General features: G+C 36.4%; 3 protein-coding genes across 5 annotated transcripts; 2 read left to right on the top strand and 1 right to left on the bottom strand.

Moving 5' to 3' along the window:
• The first annotated feature begins 6440 nt into the window (after positions 1–6440).
• On the top strand, positions 6441–9590 carry ArfGAP3 (ADP-ribosylation factor GTPase activating protein 3). Of its 2 annotated transcripts, none has more exons than XM_089596500.1 (9): positions 6441–6586; positions 6661–6716; positions 6854–6966; positions 7300–7491; positions 7567–7698; positions 8026–8343; positions 8418–8689; positions 8771–9161; positions 9239–9589. In XM_089596500.1, exons 1-9 carry the CDS (start codon positions 6528–6530, stop codon positions 9482–9484), a joined length of 1779 nt encoding a protein of 592 aa, XP_089452626.1. In that variant the 5' UTR covers positions 6441–6527; the 3' UTR covers positions 9485–9589. The 2 variants fall into 2 exon arrangements, with proteins under 2 accessions (XP_089452626.1, XP_089452627.1); XM_089596501.1 differs by lacking the exon at positions 6441–6586 and adding an exon at positions 7784–7816 and having other exon boundaries at positions 6614–6716; positions 9239–9590.
• Positions 9587–11594, bottom strand: LOC106641315 (putative protein phosphatase 2C T23F11.1). 2 transcript variants are annotated; one of them, XM_089596502.1, is made up of 6 exons: positions 11236–11594; positions 11002–11082; positions 10702–10929; positions 10437–10636; positions 10138–10363; positions 9587–10062 (listed from the first exon to the last, which is right to left on the bottom strand). In XM_089596502.1, the coding sequence occupies exons 3-6, from the start codon at positions 10886–10888 to the stop codon at positions 9722–9724; spliced, it is 954 nt and encodes a 317-aa protein (XP_089452628.1). In that variant the 5' UTR covers positions 10889–10929; positions 11002–11082; positions 11236–11594; the 3' UTR covers positions 9587–9721. The 2 variants fall into 2 exon arrangements, with proteins under 2 accessions (XP_089452628.1, XP_089452629.1); XM_089596503.1 differs by having other exon boundaries at positions 11002–11063.
• A 1082-nt stretch (positions 11595–12676) lies between these two features.
• On the top strand, positions 12677–16326 carry LOC106641301 (uncharacterized). The gene is made up of 7 exons (XM_014355682.2): positions 12677–12986; positions 13801–13911; positions 14011–14203; positions 14269–14366; positions 14437–14576; positions 14644–15000; positions 15112–16326. The coding sequence occupies exons 2-7, from the start codon at positions 13864–13866 to the stop codon at positions 15512–15514; spliced, it is 1239 nt and encodes a 412-aa protein (XP_014211168.2). The 5' UTR covers positions 12677–12986; positions 13801–13863; the 3' UTR covers positions 15515–16326.
• The last annotated feature ends 361 nt before the right edge of the window (positions 16327–16687 follow it).

Here is a 16687-nt window from a genome sequence, read left to right as displayed (position 1 = left end):
ATAATAAGGAGAACAATAATATTGGCTATGAAATTATGAAGAAAATTTTGTTAATACCACTTTTTCCAGCTGATAAAGCTGAAAAAGCATTTAAAATAATAAGAAAACTTTTAAAAAAAATTTTTAAAAATGATCAGAAGAAATTAGCCAAATGGTAAAGATTTTGAGATGTTTACTTTCGAAATGAATGGATGGTTAAAGTTACTCCGGAAGTATTTAGCATATTTAATATGGTAGATAGAACCAATAATAAACTTGAATCCTATCACAAGATTTTGAATTCGAAGTTGAGAACCAAACCAAGTACAGATATATTCATAGGTGAGTATGTGTCTACAAGATAGTTCTATTGATATAATTATCGTTCAGATATAAATAAAACAAACAAACAAGTAAATTTTAACTGGAAAATAATTTAGTGTATACAAGTGTTTAAGGACAGTCCGGAAAAAATTTAAGTTCTTTCCTTGTCGACTGTCTGTCAATCCTTTCGTTCCTAAAAAAATTAGTAGGATAAATTATTTATTGTAAGTGCAATAAGTTATCCATAGAACGGTATGGTTAAACGAGTAAAACTATTGTGAACTAATCGGAAATATTAAAGCGATATGTGGTGATATTTGTATAATCAACTTTTATCAATGCAATTAATTGACGAAAGAAGAAGTATCATGCATTTTTTTTTTTAAATAAATATGAGGCCTGACTTAAGTGAGATTAATCATGACTTCGAAATAAAAGACAACTATTCGTCGTTCGTTTAACATCTGATTATAAACCTTTCTCATCTAACTTTAAATCAATCTTAACAAGTCTGAGTCAGAATTAACCTCCGAGTTGCGTCGGAAACCCACCACTGTCCAGTGCAGCGGTGCTTTATACCAAATGGATCCAATATGTATCCAAAACTGAGAACACAATCATCCATTTCCTTTAACATCTTTCTATTCGATGTTACTATAAACACATATATAGATGTAACGGGTATATGCGTTTCACGTATTCATGTGATGTCATCATCCAGTACTTTATACCAAATGGACCCATTATGGATCCAAAATTGCGAACACAACCATCCATTTCCTTTAACATCTTTCTATTCGATGTCAGTGTAAGCACATGTATATATATATAAAAACACATGGTATTAGCCACGATGTAAAAATACAAGGTGCGGCCCGCGCGGCGTTGCGCATCCATTTTGATTGATCAATGCTTCCACCATGATGTAAGAATATAAGGTGTGGCGTTCCAAAGTCTCATTTTCGTGCCGTTCTGCGCCTTTCAACACGACGCCATATTGGAGGGAGATGTGACTACTACAGCGGCGAAGAGCCTGTACAATGAAACGAAGCCGCTAAAGTTGAAACTAAAACTTATCCCATGCACGCATCTCACCTCGAATTGAGATATATATATTTATATATTTGTGTATATATACGTAAACTGATCATCGTTTACCTGTTTATTTAGTTTTTTCTGTGCAAATATTGCCAAATTGGGTGTTTGGTCACTGAAACAACTGGATTGAAAATATTGAAATAAAAAATATATATTGTTTCAGGAGTTTCTTGATGTTAATACGCTTTATATTTTAAAAGCTATTGAAATTCGCAGACAGACATGGCGGTGCGAATCAAAATGGATGTGCAACGCCACACATTATATTTCTTACATCATGGCTTCCACCGCGCCGCCATGTCTGTCTGCGGATTTCAAAAGTTTTTAAAATATAAAACATATATTAGCATCAAGAAACTCGTGAAACAATGTATATTTTTTGCTTCAATACTTTCATTCCAGTTATTATAGTGACCAAACACCCAATTCGGCAATATTTGCACATAAAAAACTGAACAAACAGGTAAACGATGATCAGTTTACGTATATATGTACAAATATATAAATATATATATCTCAATTCGAGGTGAGATGCATGGGATAAGTTTTAGTTTCAACTTAAGCGGCTTCGTTTCATTGTACAGGCTCTTCGCCGCTGTAGTATATAGCCACGTCTCCCTCAAATATGGCGTCGCAATGGAAGGCGCAGAACGGCACGAAAATGAGACGTCGGAACGCCGCATCGCGTATTTTTACATCATGGTATTAGCTAGTAGCTACTGCTACATAAAGTTGCGTTCGAAAATTAATCTATTTTGCAATATGTAAATATTTCTTTACCTCAAAACTGATAGAAAATGCTTCTTTCTTTTACTTCTCAAATTAAAAATCATGCGGCCGGTTTTTTCCGGAATATGCTCGAACATTTGAATGGAAGTCGACTTACCTCGCAGCTGGTTTCTATAAGTTGATTCATTTCTATACCACAAAAAAACCTTATAACTTGTCAATGTCAATATTTTTAAACAAGTTTCGAGGGTACAAACGTTAGTACAAATAGGGCTAATTTGAAATAAGCGACGGAAATACAGTTACACAAACGTGTTTTGCAAATGTTATTGAAAAATTTTACGTGTTAATAAAAAAAAAGGCAAATTTACTAGTTGATAAAAAAACAGTTCTAAACTTTGATCACGACTCAACAATTACGATTTACTGCCACGTAGAATCACACTGCTAACGAACGTTATACTTAAGCTGATGAAAACTGAATGCTATAACTTTCTTCACAACTTCACGCGATATACTATTATATTATGTGTGCTTGTGCTTACTCTGACAATGTGTGATAATGACTTGACAACAAATAGATGGACGACAAGTGTACAAGTTGTCGTTCATCTATTTGTACACTTGTCGTCCATCTATTTGCTGTCACATCATTAAAGCTTATCCTGATAATGTGTTGATAATGATGTGACAACAAATAGCTGGATTTGTTACACAACGCTCGACTACCATATTAGTGGCGGTAAAGACGAAAAGTATACGTATCCAATTCCTTTAGTATTTTAGTATACAACGTGATATTTGCGCACACTACTGAATAATATTTTTTTAGTAAAAAAAAATAAAATGCATTCAATCATAGCTTTTCTTCAACATTTTTCCAGTTAGGTATTTCCAATGCATTACTTTATTAAATATGTTTTATTGTTTTTAAATACTTCACCAGCGAGGGCGGCGAGAGCGGCGAGCGTTATACCAAGTGCAAAAGAGATAGCGGTATGTTGAGCTGTCCGTCTATCTATTTGTTGTCAAATCATTATCACACAGGGGAAGACAATCACACGTGGTATAATATACTACGTGCATCATGCGTGTGATGAGGTGTTTTCCGCAATCGTTACCAGAGCAAGTAATTTTCGGTAAGTTGCGCTCTACATTACTGTCAGATCGGAAAGTCAACTATATATACCTTTAATTCACTGGCGCTCTGTAGCTCTGTTGTACGAGTACGAGTAAGAGGGGGGGCTCTATTATATATATATATATATATATATATATATATACATATATATATATATATATGTATGTATATATATAAACAATATTACACGAACAAGACAATAGGGTAGTTTTGATACCTACGCTGTATAATAATTTTAGTAATAAATCAGAACTAATATAGTAAAACAATTATAAAAACAATATATATTCGTAAAAAAAAAGATAAAAAATAGGGTTAACAATACTTTTCGTTCATGGATTCGACGATACACCTTCAATTCAGTAAAAGTTAAGTACTAGATTTGTAAATAGATAGTGTAAAGCAAGCTAAAAAAACGTTTCCATGTCACTTAAGGGCAGAGGAACCGAAGACGTACGGTGTTAATAAGTTTTATATCAAACAAACCACTTATATATTGGTTTCACAATAAAGAGCTTAAAACTCGACTTTATGTACTATTTCTGTGTAAGGTTCAATGTAATGTAACTTCATGAAGCTTTCTATAAGAACTATTCAAATAAATAAAAACTGACACTAAATTTTCAAATTCAGAGCAGTATCTTAGCGTTGTGGACGTTCGCAACGATTAAGTGGACTATCTAGAGAGTTAATCTGATCGAATAAAATATTTACAAAGGGTCGGCAATATCGCAAAAATTTTTTTTATATTCGTGATCCCAAATAAAGGCTTATTTCGCTGTATCTCCATTATTTACGGAGATACGGGCATTTTAAGTTTTGTTCATTTTTGAGCTTAAAATTTAAAGTTTCAAATGATTCTATGGTCTTGGGATGACTCGTAGGTATCTGTGAGAGTGTCTACGTATGTTATCCAGTCGTCAAATTCATTTTTAATACGAGTGAAAATGCCTAGCACGAGCATTTCTAAAAAAAAAATTTTTTTTATTTTCGTGATCCCAAACAAAGGCTTATTTCGCTGTATCTCCATTATTTACGGAGATACGGGCATTTTCAGTTTTGTTCATTTTTGAGCTTAAAATTTGAAGTTTTAAATTGTCCTATGGTCTTGGGATGACTCGTTGGTATTTGTGAGGGTGTCTACGTATGTTATTTAGTCGTCAAATTCATTTTTAATACGAGTGAAAATGCCCAGCACGAGCATTTCAAAAAAAAAAAATTTTTTTATTTTCGTGATCCCAAACAAAGGCTTATTTCGCTGTATCTCCATTATTTACGGAGATACAAGCATTGTAAGTTTTGTTCATTTTTGAGCTTAAAATTTGAAGTTTTAAATTGTCCTATGGTCTTGGGATGGCTCGTAGGTATCTGTGAGAGTGTCTACGTATGTTATCCAGTCGTCAAATTCATTTTTAATACGAGTGAAAATGCCTAGCACGAGCATTTCAAAAAACAAAAATTTTTTCCATTTCCGTGATCCCAAATAAAGGCTTATTTCGCTGTATCTCCATTATTTACGGAGATACGGGCATTTTAAGTTTTGGCTCTATTTCAAGCCAAAAATTTTGATTTGCAAATGATCCTATGGTCTTGGGATGACTCGTAGGTATTCGTAAGTGTGTCTGCGTATGTTATTTAGTCGTCAAATTCATTTTTAATACGAGTGAAAATGCCTAGCACGAGCATTTCAAAAAAAAAAAATTTTTTCCATTTCCGTGATCCCAAATAAAGGCTTATTTCGCTGTATCTCCATTATTTACGGAGATACGGGCATTTTAAGTTTTGTTCATTTTTGAGCTTAAAATTTGAAGTTTTAAATTGTCCTATGGTCTTGGGATGACTCGTTGGTATTTGTGAGGGTGTCTACGTATGTTTTCTAGTCGTCAAATTCATTTTTAATACGAGTGAAAATGCCTAGCACGAGCATTTCCAAAAAAAAAATTTTTTTTTAATTCGTGATCTCAAATAAAGGCTTATTTCGCTGTATGTCCATTGTTCACGGAGATACGGGCACATTAAGTTTTGGCTCTATTTCAAGCTAAAAATTTTGATTTGTAAATGATCCTATGGTCTTGGGATGACTCGTAGGTATCCATAAGGGTGTCTACGTAGGTACTTCCCCGGGCAAAAAAGCAGTTTTCTAATACCCATTCGAAAAGTCTCCTTTACGAACCTCGTTACGTCCCTCGCCTTTGGCTTGGGCCGCAAACCTCTTGGTTCGCAAACAAAGACTTTTTAAACTCGTAGGAAAACTTCTCTCCCGCACACTGGAAAATATAAAATCTTTGCCGAATACTGGAAAATAGTTTTCCACTTACTTTTTTCATTATCAATGTAGGAAATTTGATGTGCCGCACTAAAAATAGTTCGGAAAACACCTATTTTCCGCATACTATTTCAAAAAACTTGATCGCTCTGGGTCACTTATTAAATGCACTTTTTTATTTATCAACATTATTGTTATGCATTAACATTATTGACTCGAACGCACTGTGGCCCTGAGTCAAAGAACTTTTTTTTCATGAACATTCCGATTTATCAAAAACGAGCAGACTCTGGCGCACTTACTCACTTGATAGCCAATATCGATTTATTAATTTTTATAGAGCATCTCTCATGTGTGCGTTTTTAAAAAACACTAGGTTTCACTGTAGATTTTGCGCCGTTATCCCGCGAGACTGTTCCTGCGATAGCAATCCATATCTCGCACGAAGGGTATAAAACAGCGCGCTACTGCACCCATCCGTTAGCTATTATTTTTATGTTCTCGAATCAAAATTTTTTACGAGTGTTATATCATCACTGTCTTATAATGTTCCTTTTGTGAGTCATTTCCGATGCTAAAATAAGGTTTTTGTTGCGACTTTTATCAAGTATAGTGATAAGTATTTCAAACTTTTAATTTTCACAAACAAAAGATAAAAAAAATTATTCTCGCACTCAAAGTTACTTTCATTAGATTACTCATTAATTATGAATGCATCAAATTGTGTTTATCTCTAATATCTATTTTCATTGGATTTTTGATATATTTGAATTTCCCGCAAGTTTGCCAGTCACATATATACACATATATGCACCTCTAAAATATAGGTACAGCAAACGTATACATAGGTATAGGTGTACGCAATGCGCTGTGGCAAATCCTTTAAATCCTGGATATCCTGGATCCTAGTAAGAGTAGTAGGTAGGACTGGTGAGAGAGTCTAGGACTAGGACTAGGAGTACTAGGACATTGTGTATTGTGTATTCGTAAATGCGCGTGCAAATACATATTGTCCAAAAAGGACACAACGGTTTCTCATTTTTTATAAGGTATACTTACTTCCGCGGTTACGATAAAAAGTGTATAAACTGCACTACTTTTACACACATTTATACTCATTCAGGGTTCGTCGGAGAGAGAGGAGGACATCACATCTAAGTAACAGTGCGTTGTTGTTAAGTAAGTGTAGGTGCTTGTGTGAATACGTATGTAGTGGCTGCGTATACTCTGCTCGATCTCGATCTCCTTACTCTCCTTAGCAATATCAAGCATAGGTATAGCAAATTTAATTGTTTTGTAAGTATAAGTATAAGTAGTAGGTACTATAGGCAGTGAGCAGAGAGGTACGTCAAAAATGGCAGATCATGCACCAAGCAAGATCGACATCGAGGAAGTTTTCAAACGTCTACGAGCACAACCTGCCAACAAGGTTCGTGTTTATTCTTTCTCTTGCCTCAATGTTAACGTCGGTTAACACGCGAGATTTGGTTAATGAGTGATGATGTGGAAAAAAAAGGTGTTGTTCTAAAACGATTGTCTAACGTCAAGTGAACCAGTTACAGGCACTAGGTGGTTTTCTTACAATTAATTCATAGCCAACAGCCTACTTTTCTTTTCTATTTCGCATTATTCAATATATTTTGGAGCACCCTCTTGTCACGTATAGGCAGATGCCTTGTGGTGGTGAATTCGTGACAAGCAAGGAGAATTTTGAAAACAGCTGTTTTCTTGTACTGATGAGTCGTTGTTTGTTTTTACCCAGACATGCTTTGACTGCAATGCCAAGAATCCAGCCTGGTCCAGCGTGACATATGGAGTTTTTCTTTGCATAGACTGCTCGGCTGTACATCGAAACCTTGGAGTTCACTTGACTTTTGTACGCTCCACGCAACTTGACACCAATTGGACATGGTTGCAGTTAAGGAACATGCAATTGGGTGGCAATGCCAATGCTGTGAGTATATAAACATTTTCATAAATCTATATATTGTTGTCCTATGAAAAATTCGTTGAACATTCAATTTTGTAGAAAAAATTCTTTCTCCAATACAATTGTACGAGTAATGATGCACAGCAAAAGTATACGTCAAGAGCTGCTGTGATGTACAAACAAAAATTGTCTGAAGCATCTGCCCAAGCAATGCAAAAGTATAGAACTAAGGTATGTTTTTTTTATCATTGGACTCAATGACTAACTTTATCAGTATAATAATCTTGATATTTGATATTCATTTGATGAAACACAGGTTTATCTACCTACAACTAAAAACCAAAAATTGGTGAGCTGAAAAAATGCTTTGATTTTTCAAGCCACTGAACTATTTATTAATTTTCACTTGATGTTTTTAAAATAATTAATAAATAATATACTAATTGTTATTTAGCTTGATAATCAATTAATAAAATTAAGGTGTTTCACTTTGCTAAAAATTACATTCTTTCGAGTATTGTTAAGTAGCTATTGACATTTCTTCCTTTTTCTTTGCAGTTGCATTTAGAAGAAAACGTTGAACCAGAAAGTAATCAAAATGACGTTGACTTCTTTGAAGCCCACGAAAACTTTGATATCGATAATTCTGAAACCGTTGTGCCTAGTAATCATGTCCATGAAGATACCATAACGAAACTATTAAATGAAGATCATGTCATACACGAACTTGACAACATACACTTGACAAAAAACACAATTGAGCCCTCAAAGGAGGTTCTGGGACCATCTGCAAATATTTCAGAATCACCCATGCTCGGAACAGCTGTAAGAAAGTCTACAATTGGTGTTAGGAAACCTCAACCCAAGAAGGGAATGGTAAATATTTATTGTTTACATGTACGTATGTTGATGAAAACTGTTGAATGTGAGAACAAAAATTTTCCTCTTAGCTTGGGAAGAAAGTCAGTGGCCTTGGTGCCCAGAGAATAACAACGAATTTCGAGGAGATAGAAAAGAGCGCTGCAGAAGCTGGAAAGATAAGCAAAGAAATAGAACCACCCAAGAATAAAGAGGAAAAGAAGGAGATAGAAGAACGTTTACAATATCGTTATGAACAAGATTTAACCGAGCTAGCAAAAAAAATTGAGGAAAGAACTCGAAAATTAGATCCTAGGAAAGCAAACCAAGCTGAACGTCTTGGAATAGGTTTCAATACGAAGCGGTAATTATTTCGATGAATGATTCATATTGATAATTATTTTTATTATTTTTTTTTTTTTATCTCTCCAATTACTTATTTTAGAGGCTCGAGTCACTCAGCTGTAAATGATATGCAAGTTATCACACAAGAAGTTTCTTCCAAAGTAATAACAGCCACAGAGCCAAGGAGAGAAAAGAAAATAGACATTGACTTCCTCTTGAACGATTTCGTGGAAGTAGAATTACGTAGAAAATCAAGTGGTATTGACGAATTCATCATTGAGGAGGATCCTGATTTCAGTCGCCGCGGAGTATCATCACAATTTTCCGCTGCACCACCAAAAGAGACATCAACTGCTCCTAGAAATTCGAGTAGAAGCAGCAGTAGCAGTAACAGTAAAGCTCCGCAAGAGAGTGACATCGTCAAAAAGTATGCTAATGCAAAAGCAATCAGTTCCGAACAATTTTTCAAAGACTCCCCTAACGACAGCAATGTAAGTAACTCGATTATTCCAACAAGAATTATGTTTTTTAACGAATCAGAAGGAGGTAAGCTTAATTTTATTTTCAGTGGGAGCAAAAAAATAATTTGCGACGATTCGAATTCTCGTCCGCCATCTCCTCGGCAGATTACTTTGGGGAAACAAGTCCAGCTTCACCAACTTCGTCTTATTCAATGAACCTTGGCGGAAGAGGTGGTGTAGACCTGGAAGATGTTCGCGAAAGCGTTAGGCAGGGTGTTCACAAAGTAGCTGGCAGACTCAGTTCACTTGCCAATGCTGCTGTTAATTCTCTGCAAGACCGATACGGACTTTAAGCCCATGCAAATAATATTGTTATGCCGCAAACAAAATGTTATTTATAAACTAATGAAATTGTAAGTAATAAAATATTAAAAAAAAGTTTTTAAATACCGCAATTTTTCTTAGTTATAAAAATATTTATAAACCACAATCTAACAAAAAAAGAATACATAATAAATACAACAATGACATTTTGGTTTTGAATACGCATTGATTGCAAAGCAGTAATGAGGGATGGAAGAAACGTATTATTACTCTTCAGATTCTTGATTTGCGGTTGGCCTCTGGCAGCGCAGGCACATTTCCTTGTAGGATTTGCCATGGAGAAGACTAATAAGAATGATCGTCATATTGTCACATCCAGTTCCCATAAGAGCATCCGGTGCCAGACAATGATTAAGCAGATGCTCGCACATCTCTTCTGGATACAGCGTTCGTAAGTCTTCCTCTTCCCTCGACGCCGCGTATGCAAAGCGATGCCTCAAATAATCTACGACTTCTTCGTTGCTCATGACATCCCAGATGCCGTCACAAGCCAGAACTAGAAATTCCCAGTCTTCTGTTATTTCGTGACGAGTTATTTCGGGGAGGGCTAAAAAGAGAGAGAGAAATGTGCAAACGAAATATAAAATTGTCTGTTTTACAGACATAACTTAGCAATATTTACCGGTTACTATTTGTTCTTCTGGTTTTTTACTATCGTTTTTTTTGAACATAAAGTCACCTAAAGCGCGCGACAAAGCTAAATGACCGTTAACTCTGTTAAATTCTACGTAGCCTCCAGCAGCCACGATACGTTCTTTTTCTTCCTTTAGTGTAGGTTTGTGGTCATGGCTGAGGGGCACAGCTACCCCAGCCACACTCGCTATTGCTCTACTGTCACCTGCATTGGCCTGAAAAAACGATTACTTCGGTAAACAGAGATTTTATTTTTCAATTGGTAAAAATAAAATTTGTTGCTCTTACGCAATATAAAATATTATCTTTAATAAGAACAGCTATAACAGTGGACCCGGTATTTTTTAGAGACTCATTAGTTTCCATTTCTTTATCCAAGGATAGGAAGCCCTTTCTCATAGCTTCTTCTATGTTACCCTCTTTGTATGCATCTTGACTAGTAATGTAATTATGTAAATGGTGTCCTGCGTGTTGTGCAACAGCAGATCCTAGGCAAAAGAGAATTTTAACGTTGAATCAATACCAAATGTGATTTGTCATGAGGATGACTTACCTCCGTGGCCATCATAGACCGCAAAGAAGGCTGCCTTTGGATCATCGGTCAAGGATAACAAGTGTGTATGAGAATCTTCCATCCTGATTCTCCATCCTTGCATACACGAGCTGCCTACTAGATAGTTGGAGTCACGGCAACACGATGATTTTTTGGTCCTGACTGGTTCTGTGAGCGTTTGACCCATTGGTGTTGCAGTAAAACAACAGCAAAGCTCAAGTGTTTTAACTTGTAAAAATAAAAAAAAAAATAAATAAAAAAATGAAAAGTTACTATGACATCTTAAAATAATATAATTACCTGTTACTTGAACCAAACAGTTTACACTAATGCTTATTCTCTAAGGCTGAGCCACGGAAAACCTGAAAATCATTGCCTTACCTTAAGACAAACAAAATTTGAATTTACTATAATTCATAACAATCACAGAAAACACGATCGAATTACGAATAAAAATGCAGCAAACTCGAGCGAGACAATTGTCGCGATAAACGATGGACGACATAAACAAAATTTTGATACTCGGCCACTCACATTTGTACACAAGCAAAGACGATGGTATGTAAATTGTCGGACGACGATGACAGCAGCCAGTACCAGCACTCCAACTACTATCTACCAGTAGAAAACATTTTTTTCTTCTTCTTAATTTCCCCTTGATTGGTAAATAATCGATTTGACGGCGAGTGCAACGTGATGACTGTTATCGCAGAAAGTCGTGTAATAAGCTGCCACCTCACGAATGCACTTGCATGGCTAATAAAAACGACACGTTCGTTTTCGTTCGCGTGTATAAGAGTATATCTTTATCGTGTCTTTTTCTGTGCGCACGCCCGAGAAGACGTCTGCAGGTCTGCTTCGGAGTTCGGAGTCGGAGGAGGCTCCTCTCCGACTAAAAAACAAAAATTAACTGGTACCGATGAATACACCGCATAAACAACACTAAATAAAAGAATTTGGAATTGGCATTTTTTGATACGTGTACTATATATACTTACTTTAATTAAATAGGTGTGGGAGGGATTTACGTATATATGTAGATACGCGAGCTTCGCTTAAATGCTCTGTAACGTAAATGACTTACGTGTGTGTTTGCGTATACTATCCAATGTACATACGCAATAGTAAATCACACGAGTTTTATTTTTGGCTATACAGAGGAAGTGATTAATTTTTACCGAGTGTATAAATAAAACCTACGCCTATATATGTACTTGATACTTGAATTTGGAGCTGCGCGTTTCTCTCTTCGAATTTCATGGGTCCGATCGATAATTGCTTTCGCGAAAAATCATCGATACAAGCATTCGTTTTTTAATTTTACAATACAATTGATTTTTTTTTTTTTTTTACACAATCCTTGAAGCCAATACGCACAACAAACAGTGATGCGACAATCGGTCTTACAACTATATCGTCCTTTTTGTTTTGGATAATTTTTAATCGAATTTTTTGCTACCTTCGATGTGATGTAGTAAAGAGCTTGCGAAAGCTCGCCAGGCGCATAAGATGTAGTGAGAGTAGCAAAATCTGCAAAGGCAAAGAAAGGATGAGAAACAAAAAAAAAAAAAAAATCCTGAACCTTGTATGGGAGGGGAGAACATATCGAACCAAGTTGGAAAAATACGCAATGAGAAAAAATTCCAAAAGTTTGAGCAAAGAAGGGAGAGCTAGTAGGAGACGCTTCGTAGCCATGGGAGGGATATATGTTACGCGCAACTCGAGGGTGCGGTCACGCTATACCAGCACCCTCGAGGGGTAGGTGGAGATGCACGCAAAACACGCGCGCGCGCGCGGAAACACACAAGGGTGGGCGGTTTTCGACGGGAGAGGGTGGGTTCAGGGACGCGCGAGTTTGCTATACACCGACGCTTCTCCTCTCGCGTTCTAGGGGCTCCATGTACGGAAAGCGAGTCTAGGAGAGAGGAGGGCCGCAGATCAATACCCCCTTTGCTGCTGTAATCGTGTATTGGTTGCGATGCTACTGCGTCGCCGGATGTGTTCACGTATATGTACGTGATGCACCAAAACTACGGGGAAACTTTTGTGTAGGTGCAGGGACAATACCTACAGAAGCTCTTGGTGCTCCTTCAGTCTGGCCCGATCGTTTTTCTCCATCGCTGCCGGGGAAAACGTCCAAAGCAGCCTCAGCTCGCCTTGTTTTTTTATACAATATACATATAATATACTCGCTTGTGTACTCGTTTTTAGTGTTTCCTATATACGCACAGCCGATTCGTCCTTCCTGTGAAGTTTGCAACACGCTGGCTTGTCTTCGACACTGAGTAATTATCATTTACTTTTTCTACCATACATTCGAGGGTATCTTTTTTTTCCCGTCAATCAGCCAAGGCCACTGAATATAGATATTGCGACATTTATGAGTCAGGGGCCTTTGAGTGAAGCTGTCGTTCCTCCTTTTGTTGTGCATGTATATTATGTGATGGTACGCGAGGATGTTCGGATTTTATGCATCACCGTTGACGGACTTAATTGACCGGGTGTTTTTTTGCATCGGGGACAAATGCAGCGGCCGAGCCGGGGGCTGTGTCTCTTTGGCGGCTGTATCATACCCATCGCATGAATCGTTCGAGTGGAAAATTTGTGTGGTGCCGGGACTCTTTGTGCGGTGGGCCTCAACAAGTTCTATCTGGTTTGCGATCGAATCGAAACACTCGTTTGAGAATATCTGGTGCGTCGATGATGCGCGAAACACCAATATAGTTGCTCATTGTGTTCTCGAACGAGGAAGCTCGACAAGGAGGGGGATAATATTGGTTCACGGGTGGAGCGTCTTCGAAAGTTTTACCACGATTGCTTTTACGTGCACGCGAGGCCTCGAAAACGTGATATTTGCTCGTAAATCAGACACGCATTGGTGGAATGATTGCTACAGTACTCATTTTTTTTTTGTTACGAACGAACTGTACTGAATTCGAGGAGCTCTGCAAATGACTGATCTATAATATTATCATTACTGTCTGAAATTGTTTGAGCGGCGATATCAACTTTATCAATAAAAGAACGCTTGTTTGTGATTCGTCGATGCATTCCATTTTTAAATATAAATTATGTACTTTTTGGTTGTTTCTGTTCAAGGTCTGCCAAGTGGAGCAACATTCGATATCGACACAATTTTAGAATAGTCAATTTTTTACCAAGATGACTTCCAAAGTTCTCGTTAAACTTCCAGTCGTTCCTTTTTCGCAAGTAAGTTCCGAAATATTTCAACAAATTGTTCGGTACTTTGAAAAAAAAAAAAAAAAAAAAAAAAAAAACAGTCTAAAAATAAAATTTATTTACTTACAGCGAAAAAAGCCGCCACCCGAAATAATCCCATTACCCAATAGAAACGAGGAGAATGACGAAGACAGATTTCAAGGGCTGTACAGTGACAGGGTAACTCAACTCGAGCAAAACTTGAAATTTCTGCAAGATCAGCATCAGGTTACTCTTGTCGCTCTTCACCAGGAGGTCGATGTCCTGCGCCAGAGAAACAGAGGTAATTAATATTTTCAAAAATCATTAGGGTCACATAATTGACACCGATATTTTTTGTTTTTGTAGACTTACAGTTCCAACTGGTATTCTCCAAAGGGACTGGTTATAGCTCCAGCAGCCCATCCTCTCCCGAAGATGGCGGAAATGGATTTGCGAAACCAAAAGTAACTTACGCAACTTTATTGTCGACCTGAATTTCACTTTTTTCATGCTGTTTATTCATTTCTTTTACAGCAGGGGAGCCCAACAAACGTCAACGTTGCTCCTCTTCAAGTTGAATTATTGGAAAAAGAATTGCAGGACGTGAAAGCCACGCTAAACGAAACGAAAAAGCGTAACATTTATTTAACAGAAGTAGTTGAAAAGCAAAAAAAGTGTGTAAACAAAAGGTAAAGTAACAGTCGTATTTTTTTTTTTTTTAATCCTTTTAAATTCACACAGAACGATAGAGGTACATGAGAAATCCAAGGAAAAGCAAAAAGCCTCGGAAATCGGTATTCAAGTCGACAGTCTACTCGAGTGCCAGCAAGTCGAATTTCAAGCTCGACTTGATGACGCGCAAGCTCTCGTTAAGCGACTGCGCCAAGAAAACGAGGATCAGCGCAAGGAATTGGCCAACTTGAGATCGAGCAGTACTCACAGCAGCAATGGCAACGGTGGCAGAAGTCGCGGTGTCCAGAGCGCCTATCACGGCCGCGGATCTGCAAACGAAGTCCAGGGTCAGGAGGAGAACTACCACAAATTCCCACCTTTACAGACCCAAAGCTACTGGCATCGCGCCTCCAGAAGTAATTACGGGTAAGTAATGGGCCAATATAGTGTTTGCATCTTGTTTCATCTAAAATGAAAATGGTGAATATCCGTCAAGGGTTATTTGTTAATGATTGGTTAAAAAAATTAAAATTGCAGATATGATCATAACTCACAATCAGATTACCATCGGAACAGCAGGCATCATCACCAAGATCGTCAACAAGATCTGGAAGTCGAGGTGGACAGCACGGTCTTGCCTCAGCTGCGGAATGGCAGTGTCCGCGTGGACAATAGTTCGAGCTACCCTCCGTTTTACAGATCTCGAGGGCACCACAGTAGCGGTAACTATTATAAGGACGACCGAGGGAATAGAAAATACAAAGGTCAGAATAACAAGTCACAGCGAGATCGTCGAGATCAAAATTCTAGGGACTATCATCAAGAGTACAAAGACAGAGAGTCAAAGGATAATCATCAGCGACAGCAGCAGCAATATCAACACCAACAGAGAGAATATGCAGAATCGTCCAAGGGTTCGAGAGGCAGTCAGAGGCAATAACAGAATTTCATTCCATTTTCTCAAATTAAAATCGTCTCATCGAATAATTCTTATACCTATTGAAAATCGCTTGCATGGTGTATAATCCGTATATTCGTTAGAATTATATTCATCTAAAGAAAATAAAAATCAAATATTGTACAACTTGAATTTTTGCGTTTAGCAATGATGTTTAAGTAACATAATTATTGTATCGACCAATTAAATAACCACTTTTTGCTGAGGTAACACCACAATTTAAAAAAAAATTGTTAGCTATTCGATGTATTACATAATAGAACATTTTTAAAAAATTTGAAGCATAAAAGACATAAACCAATTTGTAGGTAAAAGAACAGAGCTTTGAAAGATCTTGCTGATTTTTATAAAAACGGCAATCTTAAGACACATAAAATAATAACAATCAATGATGCTAAGTAACCCTTGTAAGTGCAGAAAAATTAGCCAAAGGAAATGAGGATTTCGTTCAAAGAATAACAAAAGACTTTATATGTGAAAAACTTTAAATTATAATGTGTGACATCATAGAAGAGGCGTAATTACATTTATAAAATTATGATAGTACACAGTCTCTTTGATCTCATGTCACTAGCTCATTATTGTGCTGTTAATCATACTATTATTAATATTCTATATATTATATATATATTTATAGAGTTTTTTAATTAAGTATCTTTGTTACTCATTCATTTGTCAGATTACATCTTTGTGCTGAATAACAATTTAAAAAGAAAAAGAAAAAATGTTTTAAATATTATAAAACATTGATGTATGTTGCTTCTTAAAAACTGACAATACTTAATTGTTTCACACTTTGGATGATTTTCGAAATAATTTATACTTGTAAAACAAGATGTATGCATTTCAAATTGACATGCTAAAGAATATTTTAAGTTACAGTAACTAATTGAAAATTAAAAATTGTTTAACTTTTAATGCTCTTACTATAATTTTCAACGATGGTATAAGATATCTTGAGTTACTCAAACTACGTTAATCAGAAAATATTATGTGAACGCTTGTTTAAATCGGTGAACTATGAAATAAATAAGTAACTGCACAAAAAAATACTTGTGTATACTTTTTAAGAAACTGAACAAACCCAATACAATAAACAATTTTTTTTTTTATCATCGTATAAAACTGAAAAAATACACTAAATTAAAATTCAAC

This window comes from Copidosoma floridanum, unplaced genomic scaffold (genome assembly GCF_036245765.1).
Source record: "Copidosoma floridanum isolate Cflo_tuat_1 unplaced genomic scaffold, Cflo_Japanese_pri ptg000030l, whole genome shotgun sequence".
In the NCBI taxonomy this organism is placed as follows: Eukaryota; Metazoa; Arthropoda; class Insecta; order Hymenoptera; family Encyrtidae; genus Copidosoma; species Copidosoma floridanum.
The sequence above is the reverse complement of the archived record's forward strand: the minus strand, read 5'-3'. Positions and strand labels throughout refer to the sequence as shown.

Coding starts and splice junctions, on each gene's coding strand:
- ArfGAP3 (XM_089596500.1), top strand. CDS start 6,528: ATGCGCGTGCAAATACATATTGTCCAAAAAGGACACAACGGTTTCTCA. Junction 7,492..7,566: donor TGGGTGGCAATGCCAATGCT/GTGAGTATATAA, acceptor TCAATTTTGTAG/AAAAAATTCTTTCTCCAATA. Junction 8,690..8,770: donor ATAGGTTTCAATACGAAGCG/GTAATTATTTCG, acceptor TACTTATTTTAG/AGGCTCGAGTCACTCAGCTG.
- LOC106641315 (XM_089596502.1), bottom strand. CDS start 10,888: ATGGGTCAAACGCTCACAGAACCAGTCAGGACCAAAAAATCATCGTGT. Junction 10,637..10,701: donor GGTCTATGATGGCCACGGAG/GTAAGTCATCCT, acceptor TCTTTTGCCTAG/GATCTGCTGTTGCACAACAC. Junction 10,063..10,137: donor AGAAGAACAAATAGTAACCG/GTAAATATTGCT, acceptor CTCTCTTTTTAG/CCCTCCCCGAAATAACTCGT.
- LOC106641301 (XM_014355682.2), top strand. CDS start 13,864: ATGACTTCCAAAGTTCTCGTTAAACTTCCAGTCGTTCCTTTTTCGCAA. Junction 14,204..14,268: donor CCTGCGCCAGAGAAACAGAG/GTAATTAATATT, acceptor TTGTTTTTGTAG/ACTTACAGTTCCAACTGGTA. Junction 14,367..14,436: donor ATGGATTTGCGAAACCAAAA/GTAACTTACGCA, acceptor TTTCTTTTACAG/CAGGGGAGCCCAACAAACGT.